Here is a 19,407-nt window from a genome sequence, read left to right on the forward strand (position 1 = left end):
TCGCTGAGTTGGTGTTACAGGCAATCACTAATTGCTTTATTGGCTCATGTTGGCATGAGCTGACTGTAGGACAACCACCTGAGGTTCTTTTGGCCTTCTTAATGGGTAATTCAAATTATTCAGTGGTTGATACCAAGCACATAACTGTAACACAGAAACTGATTGCAACACAGATATGACAACCAAAGCCCCTGCAACTTTCAAAGTCATCCAATGCACATAAGCAGGCTCTCCTTGAACAGGTCATAACACATTATCCAAGGGCCTTTTTGATTTAACAGAGGTTGACCATACGGGTCCCTTGGTATAATTCAGAGAGCTAGAGACTGAGCTAAAAAAGGAATCTTTCCAGCATCTAAGAACAGATAAATAATATTCAAATGCTAACAAAATGTAACAACTGACCCAATGTGTTTTATAATGTTGTATGTGTTTACCATTTTTCACTGTACATTTTAGAAAGATTTTGTTTTTATAAATCCCAGGATAGGGCAAGAGGGACTTTCTACATTAATGGGTATCCTTTTTATTTTCTGGATTGTTTAAGGCAGTCCAAGTATTTCCCAAGATAAGACTCTAGGTTCCCATTATAACAGTACCATTTATCAAGTGTCTATTATAGGCTAAACATTTTAAATTAGTTCATTTACACTATTTTATTCAATTCTCACCACTGTCCTGTGAGACAAATACTAACATTATCCCCATCTGTCTGATGTAGGCATTTAAGGCCCAGAGATGGGAAATTTGGCCAAGGTCTAGGAGTTAAGTACAAAGCTGGTGTGCCTGATTCCAAAGCAGCCTTAGAGTCTCTCACTGAATTGTCTTCAGGGGAGCCCTTATTATATCAACGATCTCAGTAAGAGATCCTAGAACTTTCATCAGAGATATGTTAACTAACAACCCTCCATCCCCAGCCCCTTACCATCCTATATATTAATTCCTTGTGCCACATTCTTTCCTAGCGGTGGAACCATCTCAATGACCAGAGTAGCTTATTATTAACTTCAGGTAGCTTTTACTTTGATTAAATAAAAATGGGTCTTCCTCTGATTCCCATCCACTCAACCTAGTTTTTCTTCTCAATCATGTAGAACAGATGATATTCCTCACATAACTGAAGAAAGTTAGCATGTCATCCGCAGGACCCCCCCAAACTACTAAATAAAGGGCAGTCTCTCTTTGGGGTCTCCTCACAGTTCTGGCAGTTCGCAGACCCTGGGGAATTGCAAAGTGTCTTCTGCTGTGTATCCTCAGCGCTCACAACAGAGCCTGGCACAGGGTAAATGGGGTAAGTGCTCAGTAAATACTCACTGAACCAAGGAATGAGAAAATGAGTTTTGCGAACACCACGAACATTAAATGACTATTATTTTGATCACTAACAATTAGTGCTAAACTGTCAATGACCACCTCCATTCTTTGTTTGTGTTCCCTTTTCTCCCCCATTACAGGGGTGTCTGTGTGCTCTGCTCTTTTGTTGGTTAGTTGTTACTTGTTTGGTTGCCCATTTTCCCCTCCAGAACTAACTGCTTACAAATAGTTTTCTAACAATCTTCAAAGATGACAGTCCGGCTAGCATGAATATCAACAAGATTTATTTCTCTGTCTTTAGGATTGTGCTTGTTCGGGTTTTTTTACTCTTAACACAAAATGGTGAAGCTTCTCTTTTGCTTTCATTATGGGAAGAAAACGTTCTATACATTTCTTTTGGCTAGTTCCAGGCCTTTTTCTGAGGATGGTCAATAATATATACATACTAAGTGTATATCTATGAACAAATAAAATACATGCATAAACAAATATTTGTTTAGCAGGGTTATTAGAGCTAGGGTCTAAGCGGGATTATTTCTTTTAAGATTCAGACATTTCCAGGCATGTCTCATGAGCCAGCAGGATGAATGGATAAATCTGCCAAGGATATAACTTCATGAATACTTAAGAGTTTTTATAGGAAGGACACTGATAATGGCTTTTAGCCAATCCCCAAACCAAGACCTCTAAGAGAAAAAGCCACCCATTAACAGCCCCACTCTTATGTCAGAGAAGGAGAAACATCTTTAGAGTTGGTAGCTGAAGAGAGTTGAAGAAACAAACCTGATCCAAGGGCAATGGTCAGGTTAGAAAGGAGGGGAAAGTGGCTGAATGTAGAACATTGGGCAAGTTGACCCTGGAGTCAAAAAGCCATCACAGATGGGGAAGAGACGGCAGGAAGGGAGGGTCTCCATGTCAGCTGAGGAACCACTACAGAAAGGCATGGGGCAAGGGGAGTGACCTCTGGAGGAAAGCAGTGGCCAGGTATCCACACATTTGACCAGAGACACTGAGAAGGACTGGATGTGAACAGAAAAAAAGACCCTAGGAAGTTCATGGGCCTGCTGCTTCCTCTTTCTCATGAGACATTTGGAGCTCGGAGTTTAGCAATTTTTCTAACAGGTTCCAGGATAGAAAATTACTGTTTTGTTAGTATTAGTGTGAATTGTCATAGTCCAAGCTGATATCACCTGGGATATTTAAAGTAAAACTTTTTTTCTTTATTTCACTGTCCATTGGTGACAATGAATTTTGCTTTCCCACTTGCTCCAGGGCCCCAGCATTGAAGGAGCAAAGCTACTCTGGAGGGAAAGGAAGAAAACAATCTTTCTTGCACCATACTCTACAATAAAACAGGAAATACTTCTCTCCAAATTTGATCATTGTGACACCCCTCTGCAATTATCGACTAGACCACAATCCAAGCAGGAAACTGTAATGATTTCAGTTTTATTAGAGATAACATATTTTAACACATTATATAAATTCAAACATTACTCAGTGATGTTGTACATTACTTCTATTGAAATGGAATGCCTTGGCATATGTTAAGAATTATAAAACTGTCTAGCTAAAATCCCTTACTCTCTTGGATGTTATAACTCAAATTTAGTTGACCTTTTTAGCTGGAATAATTCTAATTTCTATGCCACTATTTGGTCATCTCTAGAATCCCATCTTTATTTTGAGCTAAGACATACTGTACATTCACTCTACAAAAATGTCGGTAATGCTCTGTGCCTACAGCAGGTACAATACCAAATGACTACTATTCCAGGATGGGTTCCGCTTTATTAAGCCTTCAGACAGTAGTGTATTTGGAATATTAGTCAGAACTTGCTGATCTATTAATTCCCAAAAAATCAAGAAAAAAGAATTTTCAAATTTCACATTGCTAAGCATTCTGCTTGAGTCTTTTTTCTCCTTTATGTACAGAAGTTTTGATATGTTCATATTCAAGTCTATCAAGCTTCAATTATGGTTTCTGCCTTTGATGTCATATTAGAAAAGATTATAAAAGTATTCACCAATCTATTTTCTTCCAGTTATGTCTCACTGTTTTTTTTCTTCTTTAATCTGATAGATATTTGTATATTGTATGAATAAAAGATCCAATGTCAGAGTTTTTCCTAACATTAATCAATTATTGGAACTGTGTTCAGGTAATAATATTTTCTTCACCAACATGAAATGCTGTCTTTATTAAACATCATCTTATATGCTTAAATCTGTTTGGGGAATTTTCAAGCTTAGTTCCTCTAAGTCTCTATTTTAGTAAAAAGTGCTATACCATCTTAGTGGTTGCAACTTTATAATCTTTTTTAATACTTGGAAATGAAATTCCTTCTTCATTATTCTTTCTCAAAAATGTGTTTTCCCTTTCTTCCACATGAATTTTAAAAATCCTTTTGCCAACATCTCGCTAAAAATCTCTTTGTTTTTAAATGGAATTGCACTAATTTTTGTAAATTAATTTGGGGAATCCAACACCATTACAATATTTGCTATTCTCATCCAGGAATACAATGTAAATCTCCATTACTGCTGATCTTATTTTGTGTTTCTCAATAAAATGTTATTACTGTCTTCATTTAAGTCTTATACATTTCTTAGGCAGTTTACTGATAGATTGTAATATTTCACTGCTGTTATAAATGGGATTTCTTCATCATGTTTCAGCTGTTATAGAAAAGTCAACGGATTTATTCACGTATCTTTTGTATGGCCACTTAACAAAGTTTCTTATTCTAATAGTTCTTCAGTTAATTTTCTTGGGCTTTTTAGTAAAAAAAATATATAAACATTTTTAAGTGAAAAAGATGTCTCCTCTTTTCTAATAATTATAACCTTTGAGAGACACATGAGTTAAACTGCTTTAGTTCTAATCAGTTCTACCACTTAACTAGCTGTGTGATCTTGGCCAAGTTACTTAGCTTCTCTGGGCCTTGGCTTCTTGATTTATAAAATGAAGATGATAATAGTTCATATCCTAGGATTGTGAGGGTTAAATGAGTTAATATTTGTAAAGTATTTAGAATAGTTTCTAGCATATATAATAAGAATTTTAAAAATGTTAGTCATTTTTAAAATTTGTTGTATTGGCTAGAATTTATAGAATGATGTTAACTGTAAATGATGAAATCGGACACCCAGGAGTCTAATGTAGACAGTGGCAATATGTTCATTTTCATGTGTTATCAGAGCATTTTTACTTTCATGTCCACCTTTAAATTTATTACTGCAGAGAGTAACATGTCTTAATTGAAATGTACCTTTTATTAGGAAGCAATTTATACCAATAACTTTTTCAAAAACATTTCTCTTTCTATATATATATATAAATAACTAAAATTTCCATACTAAGAAAAAATAGCAAGTAAAGTTGTAAACTTTAATTTTGTATTTCAGAAAAATTGAGACTAATATAAAACAATTTATTGAGTCTAACATTTTTCTGTTTTCTTGAAATTGCTTTTTCACAATTTAATAATATCTCATTATTTCTAAATTACTATGTTGTATGTATGTGTGTTTTATTAAAAGAAATACAGTTGAATTTTATCAAATGTTATTTGGAATTCTATTAGGAAATAAAAAGGAGGGGTTCTATTCTTTAGCCTATGACTATGAAACTATTTTAATAAATTTCCCAATATTGAACCACTTTTACATTCCTAGAATAAACATCATTTGTTGTATTGTTCTATTTTGTTGATTTCTACATTCCTATATCCAGTTGAATCAATGAATTTCTGTGATTCTCTTTTTTGTCCTACTTTTATTAGTGTTTGGGGGAGGTTTTTTTGTTTTTGTTTTTTTTAGTGTTATGCTTTTTATTAAATGAATCAGAAAAATGTTCATCTCTTTTGTAGAGTTCATAGAGTATGGGATAATGTGTTCCTGAAAAAAATGTGTATTTTCAACCACTGATTATAAATACCTGATGAAAACAAGATACTTTGCTCATCTAAACAGGATATTTTAGCTCCTGCCAAATTTTCCTACCCAAGCTGGTCAAGAACATAGGCTTAAGCATCAGACAAAATTAGGCTCAAATCCTAACTTCACCACCCACTGGCTAAATGTGTGCACTTGGCAAGGTGCATTTTTATCACAGGGAAAAATCATACTTTCCTTACCTTCTTCACATGGAGTTTTTAATGAGGATTATAGAAGATTATATTTATAAACCACTATACACTCCACCCACAATAAAGACTCAATAAATTATTTTATATTAGTCTCAATTTTTCTGAAATGCAAAATTAAAGTTTACAACTTGCTATTTTTTCTTAGTATGGAAATTTTAGTTATATATATATATAAAAAGGGAAATGTTTTTGATAAAGTTATTGGTATAAATTGCTTCCTAATAAAAGGTACATTTCAATTAAGACATGTTACTCTCTGCAGTAATAAATTTAAAGGTGGACATGAAAGTAAAAATGCTCTGATAACACATGAAAATGAACATATTGCCACTGTCTACATGAAATTACTATGGGTTATTAAAAAAAAAAAGTTGTACTGGTTTTGAGAAAAACAAGCAATGAGCCTAAACCAAATTTAATGTCTTCCACTCTTTCCTGTTCCCTTGGAGCTTTTTGTTCTCATGGGAATCTGAGAGTGGGAGGAGAATGTTAGAACCCTCACAAAGGCTGAGGTTTATTCCATGTTTTCTGATTGGCCATCTGAACTGCAACAGGGGGGTCAGTCTCTCTCTCTCTGGCTGGGAGAATGCAGCACTAAGAGATTGAAGTGGCCTCAAATATAAGTCCTACCAACATAACAGAATTTTTGTGAAATATTAAGACTGCAACATGAATGTAGCCTCATTTTTAAAGGGCCCATGATAGATGAATATAAGCATATACAGATATAAATATAGACACATAAAATATATATACTATATAGACATATGAGTATATACAGAGATCTATATCTATATATATATATATTCATAGTCACCTGCACAAATGGGTGTCATTTATATATATATACATTATCGTCATATATATGTTATTTATAAATATGAAATATGTGATATACATGGATATATAGACACATATCACCAGCACAAAGAAATCTGTTTCTCAAAAAAAGAGTATTTCAGATTTATGTATACCAATCAGTGTCATCAAGAAATATTTGCTTGTATTTACTATGGTCTCTGAGGAGATTAAAATTGACCCGATAGGTAATATAATGACTTTCTCTTCTGTTTTAAAGGCTATAAATTTAAAACATTATTTTGGTAGGCTGACTTCCTCTGCTAAGAACAACTTCAATAAGCACAGCTAATAATGTAAATATCAAACCAAGCTCGGTCTCTGTACTAATCACCGGTCTCTGGCAAACACAGGATGAAAATGTCTATCTCAAATTCTCAGCATGCATTATTTGCTATTAATTTGACAATAACAATAGATTCTACTAAGCTGCAATTAAACTGTATTGATTTGTTTTCTAAAATAAAGACCTACCACCGTACCTCTTGTTGGCTGTCCTCTGGCTTTATAGTAACAAAGATATTTTTAGGGACATCCTCAACAGCAGGATTGATGGATCAAAAGCTTACCTACCTCTGTCTTTCTGCCCCCTGTGTGGCCTCAATAACTTGACGGTTCCCAGCTTCCCCTGGAGTTCTCTTGTTTGAGTGCCTTTCAGTATACCGTGATCCCTGAAAGAAACAAAGGGGAAAAAAGATTTATTAAGATTAACATCTCTCATTCCTGGTCTCTTTTGGAAAAGAATAAATGGTTCCTGGGGCAATAACACTGTCTAATTTAACAACACAATGCCACACAATTTTAAAACAACATTCATTGTTATTTTTTCATTCCTCATCCTGATTTCTTTTTTATACTCTTCTGATTTATAGCAGGAAGAGGATAAATTTCCTTGAGTTCAATACTCCCTTATAAGTGAGGAGTGTTTTTCTTCTTATTCGTTCACTGTTCAAACTCATCAACTGTATTCTGAGCAATCTCTTCTGTTTTGCTTCTAAGACTGGGTAACAAGAGCAGTCACACACATTCTTACTAAATGGTAAAATCAACAATATAGCAAGATATATATTTTTATTCAGCTTTTCAAATTTCCATTGAAAATAGATTCATGAGCTGAGTGACAACCTTTCTCAAATGTGTGATTTTAAAAGCAATAAATCCCCACAGCAGTCCATCTTTGAATTCCAATGCCAAGGAGCAAGGACATTGTCTTTCCCATAATATTTGGAATTCTGGAAGAGAAAACAAACCCCATAAAATTCAGCCTGCATGTAAATGCCTTGAAATCAAAAGGTAACTTGAAAATTTGCTGTGAATAGGCATCTGACCCACTTGCTTGGTTTTCCTGTTCATATCCTTTTCAGTACTTATATAGCAAAAGCCCCTATTTTACAACTAATACAGAAAACAACTTGGTTATTTTCATTTCCACATATATTCCTGATAGAGGTGGCTACAACTGATCACTGGGTGAACCAGACCCCCTTTTGCCTGGGCAGTCTACATATGTGAGCACATGGTAAATGCCTAGTTGTCCTAGATGAGAGCACCATGTTTCATGTTACAGAGATTTATCTGTTCCTTTTTCTACAAAATGTGGGGCCAGGAGCATCAATATTCCTATGCTTGTATGTGCCGCCTAACTTGACGAGGGTTATTCAGAGCAGGAAAGAGTCCGGGGCTGTCAGCTGTTTTCTCCTCTCCCCTCTTCCTCATAAACCACCAAGTTCTGTCTATTTCAGGCTCAGAATGATCCTCAGCTCACCCTTCCAATTCCATTCCTACAGGCCCACACCTTCCTCCACCCCATCAGTTCTTAGAGATGTTAAGACACCTCTCACTAGGTTCCCTGGTTTGACACATGCCCCTTCCAGTCCACATTGCACAGATCATTCATGTTGGGACACTCACTGAACTTTTCATTTGTATGAACCCCAAGAATTATACATAGTGGAAATACTGAATCATTATTCTCAAATAAAGTATCTTGTCTCCCAAAAGCCAACAGCATTATGGTAGCCATCTATTAAGGTAGTTTTCAAATAATTTCACTACTCTTCTCTTTCCTTTGCTTTCCATATTTCCTCACAGCTTACAAGTAACCCAGCACAAGAAAGCACTAAGGCATTGTAATAAAGAGGCAGTGACCTTAGTTCTAGTTCCAGCTCATCCATTTATCACCTGTTGACTTTGACGAGTCATCTCCTTTCTTGTTAGGTAAATGGCAGAGCCTTGTTTATCAAATGGGGATGGAGATATTTATCCTGCTTATCTCTCTAGGTTGTTCTGGAAATCAAGGGTGATCCCATACAATAAAATACCAAATGTGCAATACTGCTATTACCTTCCCTGAAGAACTGCAGAGATAAAAACTGTGCTTCTTGTGTGTTAAGTCTAGATTCAGACTGGAATCCCAGAAAAGGTAGCTGTGATCACACTTTTAAGTCTTGCAGCTTCCCTTTGGGACTGTGATGTTCTAAAGAGTTTTGTTTTGGCTTCCAAAGGGGGAAAAATACCAAAGGAATCATACTCTAACATATTTGGATTTCCAAGACATGCTGAATCTAAAGAGGAAAGAAAGGGAGAAGGGGCTCAAAACAGTGACAAATTTTAATTGGCTAAAACTACCGTTAACTAAAATAACCCAACTGCCATTTGTGGCACAAATGTTCAGGCAATCTCCTTAAAACCTAGATAATTCCTCCAGACATTACTGGACCCTTTCCAATATGAAATATTTGCCTATTCTTTATCATTGTGTTGTAGGTTTTAACTGGAGAATGTGGAATGTGTATAACAGGATGAGTTTGTTTGGCTTCTAAAGGGGAAATACAAAATATCAACCCAAACACCACTTCATATATAAACAGCACTGCAGCCTCAGTTCAAGGACGTTTTTATTTTAGACTAAAAAAAGAAAAAAGGAGGGGGGAATATATTTGAACTCATGCACCTAAACAAACCAAAGAAAGCATAGAAATTAAGTATATAGAGAGAAGCGCAGAGTGATAGGAATAAAGACTACAGCTTTATTTTCCTAAAATTTGGTGAGATGAATGTTAATCAGAGTTTACAAAGTTAAAATTTTCCTTTGAATTGCATAGATATAATCAGGTAAAGAAAATAACCCTCCATGAAGTATAATTTTTCTTGAAATTATTGTTGCATATTAAGAAGGATCGATAAGTGTATTTATTTATTCATTCAGATACTCAAAACCCACACTTACTGAGTGCCTTCCATGCATGAGACTTTGCACAAGATGTGATAAGATGTGCTGGTTTGAACCCCTTGGCCATATTGGGCTAGCAACAAATGAAAAAGAACTGCACAAATAGGACATATAAAAAACACCCTGCTCTTCTGCCTAGAATGCATATCATCCTTTGCTCTCTGTAGCAGACTCTGAGCCATCCTTAAAGGATCCCAACTCAAACGCTGCTCCTTTTGTAAAGCTCTTTGGAATTGCTCTAGTTTGATACTAACCATAAGCCCTGCCATTGAATCACTTCGTTCAAAACTCTCTGGTGTGCTAACCATGGTCAGTTTTGCATTAACAGCACTGTGTGTGACCATCTTCCCTAGCAGCCTGTGAACATCTTGAGTGGCAATGTTTTATTCATCCATCCACAGGACTTAGCACGACACACTGTAAGTACTCAATTAGTGATTACTGAATGGAAAATTCATACATCTTTACTTGCATAAGAAAAAGATACATCATAACTTTAAAATAAAGCTTTGCAAATGTTTTATGTTCACTCTCGCTCTATTTCTAAAAAGATGAATTTATACATGAATGTGAAAATATGGAAAACATATATTCATTTATAAACATCTTTACAATAAAATTAGCATTATTCTATTCAAATTCCTTTATTTACTTATTCTTAAAAGTTTCCCTCTCATTAACTCAACCTATTCTCTCCTATTTTTCCTACTATATATGCTTGATTTCTTTTTTTTTAAGATTTTATTTATTTGAGAGAGAAAGAGAGAGAGCGCACACGAGAGAGAGAGAGCACGAGACTGGTGAGGGTCAGAGGGAGAAACAGATTCCTCACTGCGCAGGGAGCCTGATGCGGGACTGGATCCTGGGACTCCAGCATCATGACCTGAGCCAAAGGCAATCGCTTAACTGACTGAACCACCCAGGAGTCCTATATGCTTTATTTCTATAACAGTATTTTTTTAATTTTATTTATTTATTTGAGAGAGAGAGAGAGAGAGACAGAGATAGCAAAAGAGAGCATGAGTGGGTAGGAGACAGAGAAGCAGGCTTTTAGCCAAGCTGGGAGCCCGATGCAGGGCTCGATCCCAGGACCCTGGGATCATGACCTGGGCCGAAGGCAGACGCTTAACTGACTGAGCCACCCAGGCGCCCCTCTATAACAGTTTTTAAACCAACCTGCTAACCAAATCCTTAGCAACTGCTGTAACTTCAAAAGCTTTAGGAACTATTGTACATATATAAAATTCTAAATAACCTGTTTCATCCACTCATTCAGTCAACAAACATTGTTGTCTACCATATGGGAGATACCACAGAAGAAACACAGACCCTTTCAGGAGAGAGAAGTTTACAGCTAGAGTAGTTGATAAGAAATATACACCAATGACCAAAATCAAAATGCCACCTAAATGTCATATTTTTAATTTATCTGAAATTATGAAATATTTTTTGAATGAAGCCTCGGTAGCTGAAGAATGAATTAAGAGGAACGGATGAAAATTACTAAGAATCAGAGATCTATTCATGTTTCCCTTTCAGTTAAGACAAATAGTTAAACAGCCAGCTGTCCTCTTAGATTCAAGTCAATGGTATAAACATTTTTAATAAGCAAAGTAAAACCAAGTTTTCTAATTAGAAATGTACTGCCTGCATTGTACAACTGCTTTTATATAGGAATTTGGCAAAGTTGATTAACTTTGTCTTAAAAATGTTGACAAACTCTGCCCCCATAATCCCACTGTGAAATCCCCTTGACCCTTTTGGTCCCCAGGATAACTCTCTTTTTACTTCACTGTCAGTGTCGCTGCTGCTGGGACGAAGAGGAGACAAAGGGATTTCAACATTTAATAAACACATGTTCTGTGTCATAAGCCTTGCTAGACACTTAGCATTTTATTCCATTTCATCATCACAATTAATATACCACTTAGCGGACTTTTTTCAAAGCTTAGAAATGGCGAGATAGCTCCCCCCAAGGTCACATAGCTAATAAGTTACGGAGACAGGATTCAAATTCAGTTCTATCTGACTCTAAAGCCTATGATCGATCCACTGTGCACCATGATGCCTCACAATATTCTTGGGATATTTTCTTTTGGGACTTTTCCCTATATTATTTTTCTCTTATGACTAAACAGTAGTTCCAAAATAAAATAAAATAAAATAAACAGTAGTTCCTTAACACTTATTGTTTTGCTTCAAAGCTCTAGGAAACACGAATTTTTTTTTTGAGAATTGATCCAAAAACAATTCACTTATTCATTTCCTTTAATTTTTCTTTTAACCACTTCCCATTCCTGCACATCTCGTACACCAAAAAAATATATATATATATACATACATATATTTATATACACGTCACATCTCATACTGAAGAGAAACAACCTCAGTGCCAAGTGCCTGCTGAATTTATCTTACACATTCACAGAATTTGGGTGGATGTAAAGAAGCATGATTAAAAAGGCTCCCTTCTGTGGACTATAGGCCCATAGCACAAAATAAGCAAACTTAGTTATGTAAATGATTTCATAGTTTGCACTCTCTTGCATTCTCTCATCATATCATTAGAACCTGAAACAAGTCTGTTGTGACTACTGACTGGGTCGCTCTCATGAAATAACATGGAACTTAAAGTATTCTGTAATGATCGAGAGCACAGATTCTAAAGACAAACTTTCTGATCATAAATCTTCACTGCGTACATTTGGCCCCATTACTTAACCTTTCTGGGCAGGCCTACACTTCCCCACAGGTAAAATAATCTTAACAATAATACCCATCACATACAGTTACTGGGAGGTTTAAATGACATGGGTACTTAATTGAAGTTAAAAAGAATAAAGCTGGGTATATACTGTGCTTAATGTTTTAGATTTATTACCACTCTTCTATAACTTTGTATAAAAATAAATAGAATGCTCCTACCAATAATACATATGATAAAAAGAGCAAAATGATCACATCTAAATGGTAAGTAGCGATAAATAAGGCATCTTAGAAAAACATCAAAATTTTCTATGTAGTATTGATATAAATATCCAAGTAGTCCTCTCACTGACCGGCTTAGATACATTAGTGAGTGTGCATTATGAGTGTAAAACAAAAATCTGTGTGAAATTCTTGAGAGGAATTTTTAAGCTTTTAAGTTTTTGTTGTTGTTGTTGTCGTCATTGTTGTTTTTAAAGAATATAGTTCCCTCAAAGAATATAGACCTAATGCCACAAAGAAGCTTCCCCTTTGTCCCCATGGCAGCAGGCAGTTACAGCCCAAGGCCAGAAGCACTAGATGGAAATGAAGTGGGATGAAGGGACATAACGTTCATACCACTTGTCTCTAACCGGTCAGTGTTAATTATTTCTCAAATCTGACAGCTTCACGTTCCTTTGCTTCACACTTTAGCCTTTGATGTGACCATGTGCTATTCCAAGATATTGAAAGAGCTCAATTTTGGCCTTCAAAATATGTGCCTGGATCTTCAGGAGAAGCCAGTGCTCAACACAGGCAACTTTAAATCCTAAAAGCAGAACTCAGCCTTCTTATGAAAGCTGATTAGTTTTGACATTTTATCAACTCTCCTGAAGAGTCATTTATGGACTGTGTCAAATATTAAAAATAAAGTAAGATGTGGACCTGGTTAATTATATTCTGACTCGACCAGACCAGAGTCAGCTTGCTGATTTTTCTCAAGTGTAAGTATTTGCTTTGGCTAAATACTGTCAATAGGGAAAGTTACATATTCCATGAGGCATAAAGAAAAATTACTTTTCCATTACCCAGAAGCTTACCTGGCAACTAAGCCTGAAGGAGGAAAAAAACTGGAAAGAACGTATTTGAAATGAGAACTCTGGCTGCGACAGCTACCTGACTTGCTCCCAGTTCATGTTTAATTAAATTTACATCAATAATTCCATAAACTGCTTGCATGTTCATAGAATATAAATTATCATCTTTGATTCTAAGGTCAAATACTTACTGCTAACAACCCTTGTGCCTCTGAGGGAGGCTTGGCCCCCTGCCAAACTGTACTACGTCGTCCATGGGGGCCGGCCCACTACTGTAAAACTCCATGGGAAATGATGCATCACCATGGCTCCTGGTTGCTCGGTAACAACCCCTTATGAGTGCTCCATGGGGACTGCTGGGCAATAGCAGTGCTGAGTCTGACCCAGCTGCTCCCAGAGCACTGCTTCTCGAGAGGTAACAGGAGGCCAGGGGCCCTAAGTGACTAATTACATAATCTACACATTTCTCAGAATGCTCTCCAACTGTCGCTAAATAAAAATCAGAGCAGAGCTAGTTCCTTCCCTGAAGGGTACTCTTGAATGTATCCTTAATTTAAACTCTATCCCTGGATCTTTAGAGAAGCTGACAGAAAACTAATGCATCAGAGCCAAAATCTGTGGCCAAAAAAAATCTATTTAAAAAAGCACATAAACGCATAAAGGAGGTCATTCTTTTTTCAACCACATTTAAAATATGGCTTTCAAAGCTTTCATAATTTCAAAGAATTTTGCTATTTAGATATCATCTGTTAACAGACCAAAAAATGGGAAAAACATAAGAATTTTACAAGTCTGTTCCTAACATATTTTAACACATAACTCAAAGTACAGCAATTTCTAGGAAAGACCTTCAATTCTAATCAATAGTTAAACCCACATTTACATCTTCAGTTTCAATGTCTCCTTCTACACTCAACAAATCTAAACTGTCATATTTTTTCATCTATATCCAACCTACCTCTTAGGACAAAGGCCTAATCAATCTAAAAACCTTAGGACAAAAGCCTAACCAATCTAAAAACTTACACATCAGTGCATGAGTACAGCCTTGCCCCAATCTTCCCTACCGTCCCTTACATCTCTATTGTAGAGGAAGAGGTAGGTGCTATGAAAGACATGGGCTTGCAACCAGGACACCATAGATACAAATAGGATTCTGCTACTCCACTAATTCAAAACCATCAGTCAAGTCCAAGCTGTTTAGTATATATGTAAGGCATTTCTGAATCTACTTCCCATCAAACTTCCAGCCACATCTGCTTAGTCCACCATGTGATTTAATTGTAGTTCCCTGAACACATCACACACTCTAAGTCTCTTTCCTCTTCCCAGGACACATTCCCCTTTGCCTGGCGAACTATTGGTTATCTGTCAAGATGTAACAATAAAATCACCTCCTCTGAGAAACTGTCTCTGATTTTAGAATGACTCATAACCACCTCTGAGCATCTTTATTCCTGATTCACACTGCTATGATGGCGTTGGTCATACTGTTTCACAGTTATTTACCTACTTCACATTAGCTCATTGTTCAAAGGCTAGAACCTTATTCTATCCAACCTGCTTTCCTCAGTGCCTGGCATATTCCTTAGCATTAAGAATGAGTTTATACTATAGTTTAATAATGATGAGAAAATTGTGTTCTTAGGCAAAATGGTAAAATACATGAGGATTGGGCATTTTTAACCTGTTCATTAAACAATTTACTAAAAAACAAAAATAAACTAGTCTCCTGACTTTTGGGCTAGTCTTTTTCTCCCTAAAGTATGAGGAATCATTGAAGGTAAATAAGCAGATACCTCTGCATTGATGCAATCCATCCAGTATTATGGCTAAAATAATCAGATTGCATATGCCCCTTTTGTTATAATTATAATAACATGAAACTCAATGGAGCTATATGGTCTGGCAACCAAATCACTAAAAGCTGGTCTGGAGCTGGTCTCTGGGAAGATAATTTCCCATTCAGATTAGAAACTCTTAAAACAGCTTTCAGAGAGGGGCACCTGGGTGGCTCAGTTGGTTAAGCACCCAACTCTTGATTTCAGCTCAGGTCATGATCTCAGGGTCATGATCTCAGGGTTCTGAGATTGAGCCCAACATTAGGCTCCACACTCAGTGGGGAGTCTGCTGGAGATTCTCTCTTCCTCTCCCTCTCCCTCCACCCCTCCCCCACTCATGCATGCTCTCCTTTTCTCTCTCAAATAAATAAATTTTTTAAAAAGTTTTCACAGAAATCTTGGTGGAACTAAAATACAGAAGAGAATATAAAAGAAATTAACTAACTAAAGGACAAATAAAAAGCAAGGAAAAGTTATTCTAATTTTAAAATTCCCTAAATAATAAGTCACAAAATTTTATTTATTCAACATCTGTGTTCCTCAAAGCACTAATTTTAAAAATAGGAACATGACCAAACAAAACACAAAAGCCCACAAGTGTTGCAACCAAGTGTAATATCTCAAAGCCGCTCAACCTCTTACCTCACCACCACCAGAGATACAGGCCTCCATTTTCGAATATAACAATGCTTTTATGATTTTTCCATGATAAGTTCACACATATGTTTATGCAACCATCTTGCCAAATACTCTGATATTAACAGCAACATGACTGTCTAGGTTAACCCATGCAACACAAACTCTAATCAATGGAAATCTGAATTGTGAGCCTATAAACCAGAATTCTTAGTCTATTAAGAGTTTGTCGGTTCCACACACAGCTAAGGCTGTGCACTTCCGAAACTAGGAAACTTGTATTATTGGAAGTATTTGTGTGTCAGAAAGTACTCACAACCACGTAATAAATTTTGTATATCAAAGAAGTCTTACTTGATAGTATATATATTAAAGCATATTTATATATTAAAACAAAAAAAACACATTATAAAGTAGAATGAGAATTTAATACTTGTCAGATGAGTATAAAACTTCAGAGAAACTGCCCTTTTCTATGGAGCACTTTGAGTTATGCCTCTAGATTTCTGGGAATTTTTTGGTGGAGAAGAACAATTTGACCACGGCAGAACAGAGTTGGGCCATCATTTCCTTTGTTCTGGATAAGACACTGCTATTAATACAACTTACAAATATACTACTTTTGTTGGACAAACACTTGACAATACCAATTCATATTGAATTGGCTATAAACCAGAATCCTTTAGTATTTTTTAAACCAATTCTACTAATAACCATTTTTTCTCTATTTAGTTTCTTTTAAAAAATACACACCACTCTTGTATTTATCCTCATCTAAAGAAACTGTCAAAATAATTTTTGACTCAGAGTGCAGCACTGATTATATGACTCCCTACTCAAAAACTTGTGAGAATACAAATTAACTATAAATTTAAGTCCAAAATCTGCATGCCAGCATTTAAGATTTTTCACTACAGCTCCAATGTATCTTTCCACCCTTATCTTCTCCCAGTCCCTAAATAATTCTACATAGCTCTGTCCCACTCTTTTCTGTATTTGTACCTTTGTTTATGCTGTTTTCTCAATCAGGCATATCTTGCCCATTCATTGAAATTCCATCAGTCCTTCAAGGACCATCTCAATTACTACATGTTCTATAAAGTCTTTCTGATTAATCTCAAAGTTTATCTTTCTCTTCTTTGAAACCCCACGGCAATTTTTAGTTCTTTTGTGGTCCTTACTACTGTCTGCCTTGCAGGAAAGTTGTCTATTATCTTCCCCCACCTCCTCAGAACAGATGTAATTCTAAGCTTCTTTAGAAAGGATGGAGTCTCATTCATTCCTGTATGCACTATATCACTAACCACAAGTACCTGAATCCAAGAGGGTGCTTTTTGATAGATACTTGTTTATTTGAATTTAGTTAAGTATTCATATCAGAGTTGCATGCGATGAGTTCCAAAATTCATTAAAAGCTTTTTCTATTATTATTTATTTTATTTTATTCGAAGATTTTATTTATTTATTTGACAGAGAGAGAGCACAAGCAGGGGGAGCAGCAGAGGGAGAAGGAGAAGTAGGTTTCCCACTGAGCAGGGAGCCTGACTTGGGGCTCGATCTCAGGACCCTGGGATCACGACCTGAGCTGAAGGCAGATACTTAACCAACTGAGCCACCCAGGCACCCCAAAGCTTTTTTTTTAAATACCATAACACTTTATTTATTTATTATTTATTATTTTTAAGTAATCTCTATACCCAATGTGGGGCTCGAACTCACGACCCCAAGATTGAGAATCATATGCTCCCCCAGCTGAGCCAGTCAGGTGCCCCCATAAAAAGCTTTAATGAAGGACATCCATAAGCGTCCAGAGAAATGAACCTGAAAATGAATGGGCACATGTAGCACTAAAATATGGAACTATAGACTCTAATAGAATAATTCAGGTACTTTTTTCAATGTACTGATTTCATGATGAAGAACTGAAATCATATTATTCATATTAGTATAGTCAAGTTGACAAAAAACTGAAATCTGAAAAGATTAAGAGACTTCTTCAGGGTCACATGACTAATTAAAATCTGAGTTGGCCTTACAATCAAGCTTTTTAATTTCTAGTTTAGTTATAATTTCTACTTTTATCTCCCAAATCATGTGTCAATATGTTTTCTTTTTTTGTTGTTATTATGTCTTCTTAAATGTAGCTGCAAAAATATTTGTGTAAAGAAGGATTCCCTTATTTATTATTTATCTTCAAAATATTATTTTAATAGGCAGAATTTAAAATAAAATCCATTAGTGATGATTAAAGAGGATTACAACAAACAAAATTTATTTATACAAAGCTTAATTATTTTGTAACTTAACTATAAAGAATAGAGTAAAGAATCAGGATATTAAAAATGCTGCTAAATAAATGTCATAAAACCTACGCACTAATAACATTTACAGTCTTTATTCACAAGACAGTCTTACAAGTTTAATCAGCACCCATTTGTGCTTCTGTTTTGTTTTAGCCTGTGTGTCACCAGTTTGACGGATAGTAAAAATTTCATCTTCTCAACATCCATTTCCACTTTGAGAAGCTTTCCCTCCTATATTTACTCCATGTGATTCGGTTGTTTCCAAGAATAAAGTTGAGACTCAGATCTTACAAATCTGAGCTCCAGATGCACCTAGCCACAGTGATTAGTTCAGAAGTGGTACATGACTCAAACCTGCCCCAGAAGACTTATTACATTTTTCCAACCCAGTAATGCTTAAAGAGTGAGTTCATGATGCAAGTTAGTCCATCTTAGGACTGGTGCGAAAGCTACTAGGTAAAAATACTTTTTTCTCTTTGAATTTAAACTTGAGAATTTAGGCTAGGAGCTGTTGATAGCTATTTTGTCACCAAGCAGAGCATGAAGATAAAGACAGGCGATATATAAGAAGAAACTAAGGGATTTCAAAAATTTCAAAAGTGTAGACTCTTTAAAGTCATTGACTTACTCTACATAGATAGCGTAGATAGCATCCTGGGAAACCTCTCAGGTCCAGAAAACCAGGAAAGTTGCTCATGTTCTTTGGGAGTATAAGGATCCCTCTAGTAATTTGCATAAACAAGAAGATAGGAGGACATTAGGTCACGAAGGACTCAAAATAGATGAGGCTGTGAAGTTGCTACAGTTGTAGGGGAGAAGGTGGTCAGGGACTAGCCAGAACCACACAGAGTTCTTAGGTTCTTCACTGACTTGTGCTGATGGAAACATGCAAAATATCTTACTCCAAGCAGTTTAAAAGTATGGAGCGTGAAAATAGATGGGTCAAAAATCAGCCATCCCAGTGAAGCCGCAGGACAAATGTAGGTATAAATCTTTGGATTGGTGTTAAAAAAAAAAAAAAAAAAAGGAATATAGGGTGCTATGCCCAGAGAGTTTCTGAATTTGAAGTTGTAGGAAGGAATAATTTCATATGATAACAAGTCCAGGGTGTGGCTACAGAAATGGTTGCGTAAGAAGCAGTAAAGAAAAGATTACTGATTGGGTTGTAGAGATCAAAAACTGAGAGGTCGTGGGGTTAGATGTACATATGAAGTCACCCAGATTGAGGACAGAAGGCTGGGAAAAGATGACCAGTCACTAGAGTGTTGAGTGAAGGAAGAGTTTGTTCAA

The 19,407-nt window shown here is 35.9% G+C and overlaps 1 protein-coding gene across 11 annotated transcripts in view; it reads right to left on the reverse strand.

Annotated features, from left to right (window-relative positions):
• The window catches only part of PKIB (cAMP-dependent protein kinase inhibitor beta), a 142,761-nt gene that overhangs the window by 72,294 nt on the left and 51,060 nt on the right, over positions 1-19,407 (reverse strand). For 9 of the 11 annotated variants that reach the window (XM_027602619.1, XM_027602628.1, XM_027602624.1 and 6 more), the window contains one exon: positions 6,897-6,994. Coding sequence is in view for 3 of the 11 variants with exons in the window: in XM_027602616.1 (XP_027458417.1) it covers positions 6,897-6,994 (98 nt within the window). In the remaining 8 variants the exon portion in view is untranslated. Of the gene's footprint in view, positions 1-6,896; positions 6,995-13,528; positions 13,606-18,745; positions 18,767-19,407 lie in introns of those variants that run through there. The other 2 variants (XM_027602621.1, XM_027602618.1) reach the window with 2 other exon arrangements.

This window comes from Zalophus californianus, chromosome 7 (genome assembly GCF_009762305.2).
Source record: "Zalophus californianus isolate mZalCal1 chromosome 7, mZalCal1.pri.v2, whole genome shotgun sequence".
NCBI lineage: Eukaryota > Metazoa > Chordata > Mammalia > Carnivora > Otariidae > Zalophus > Zalophus californianus.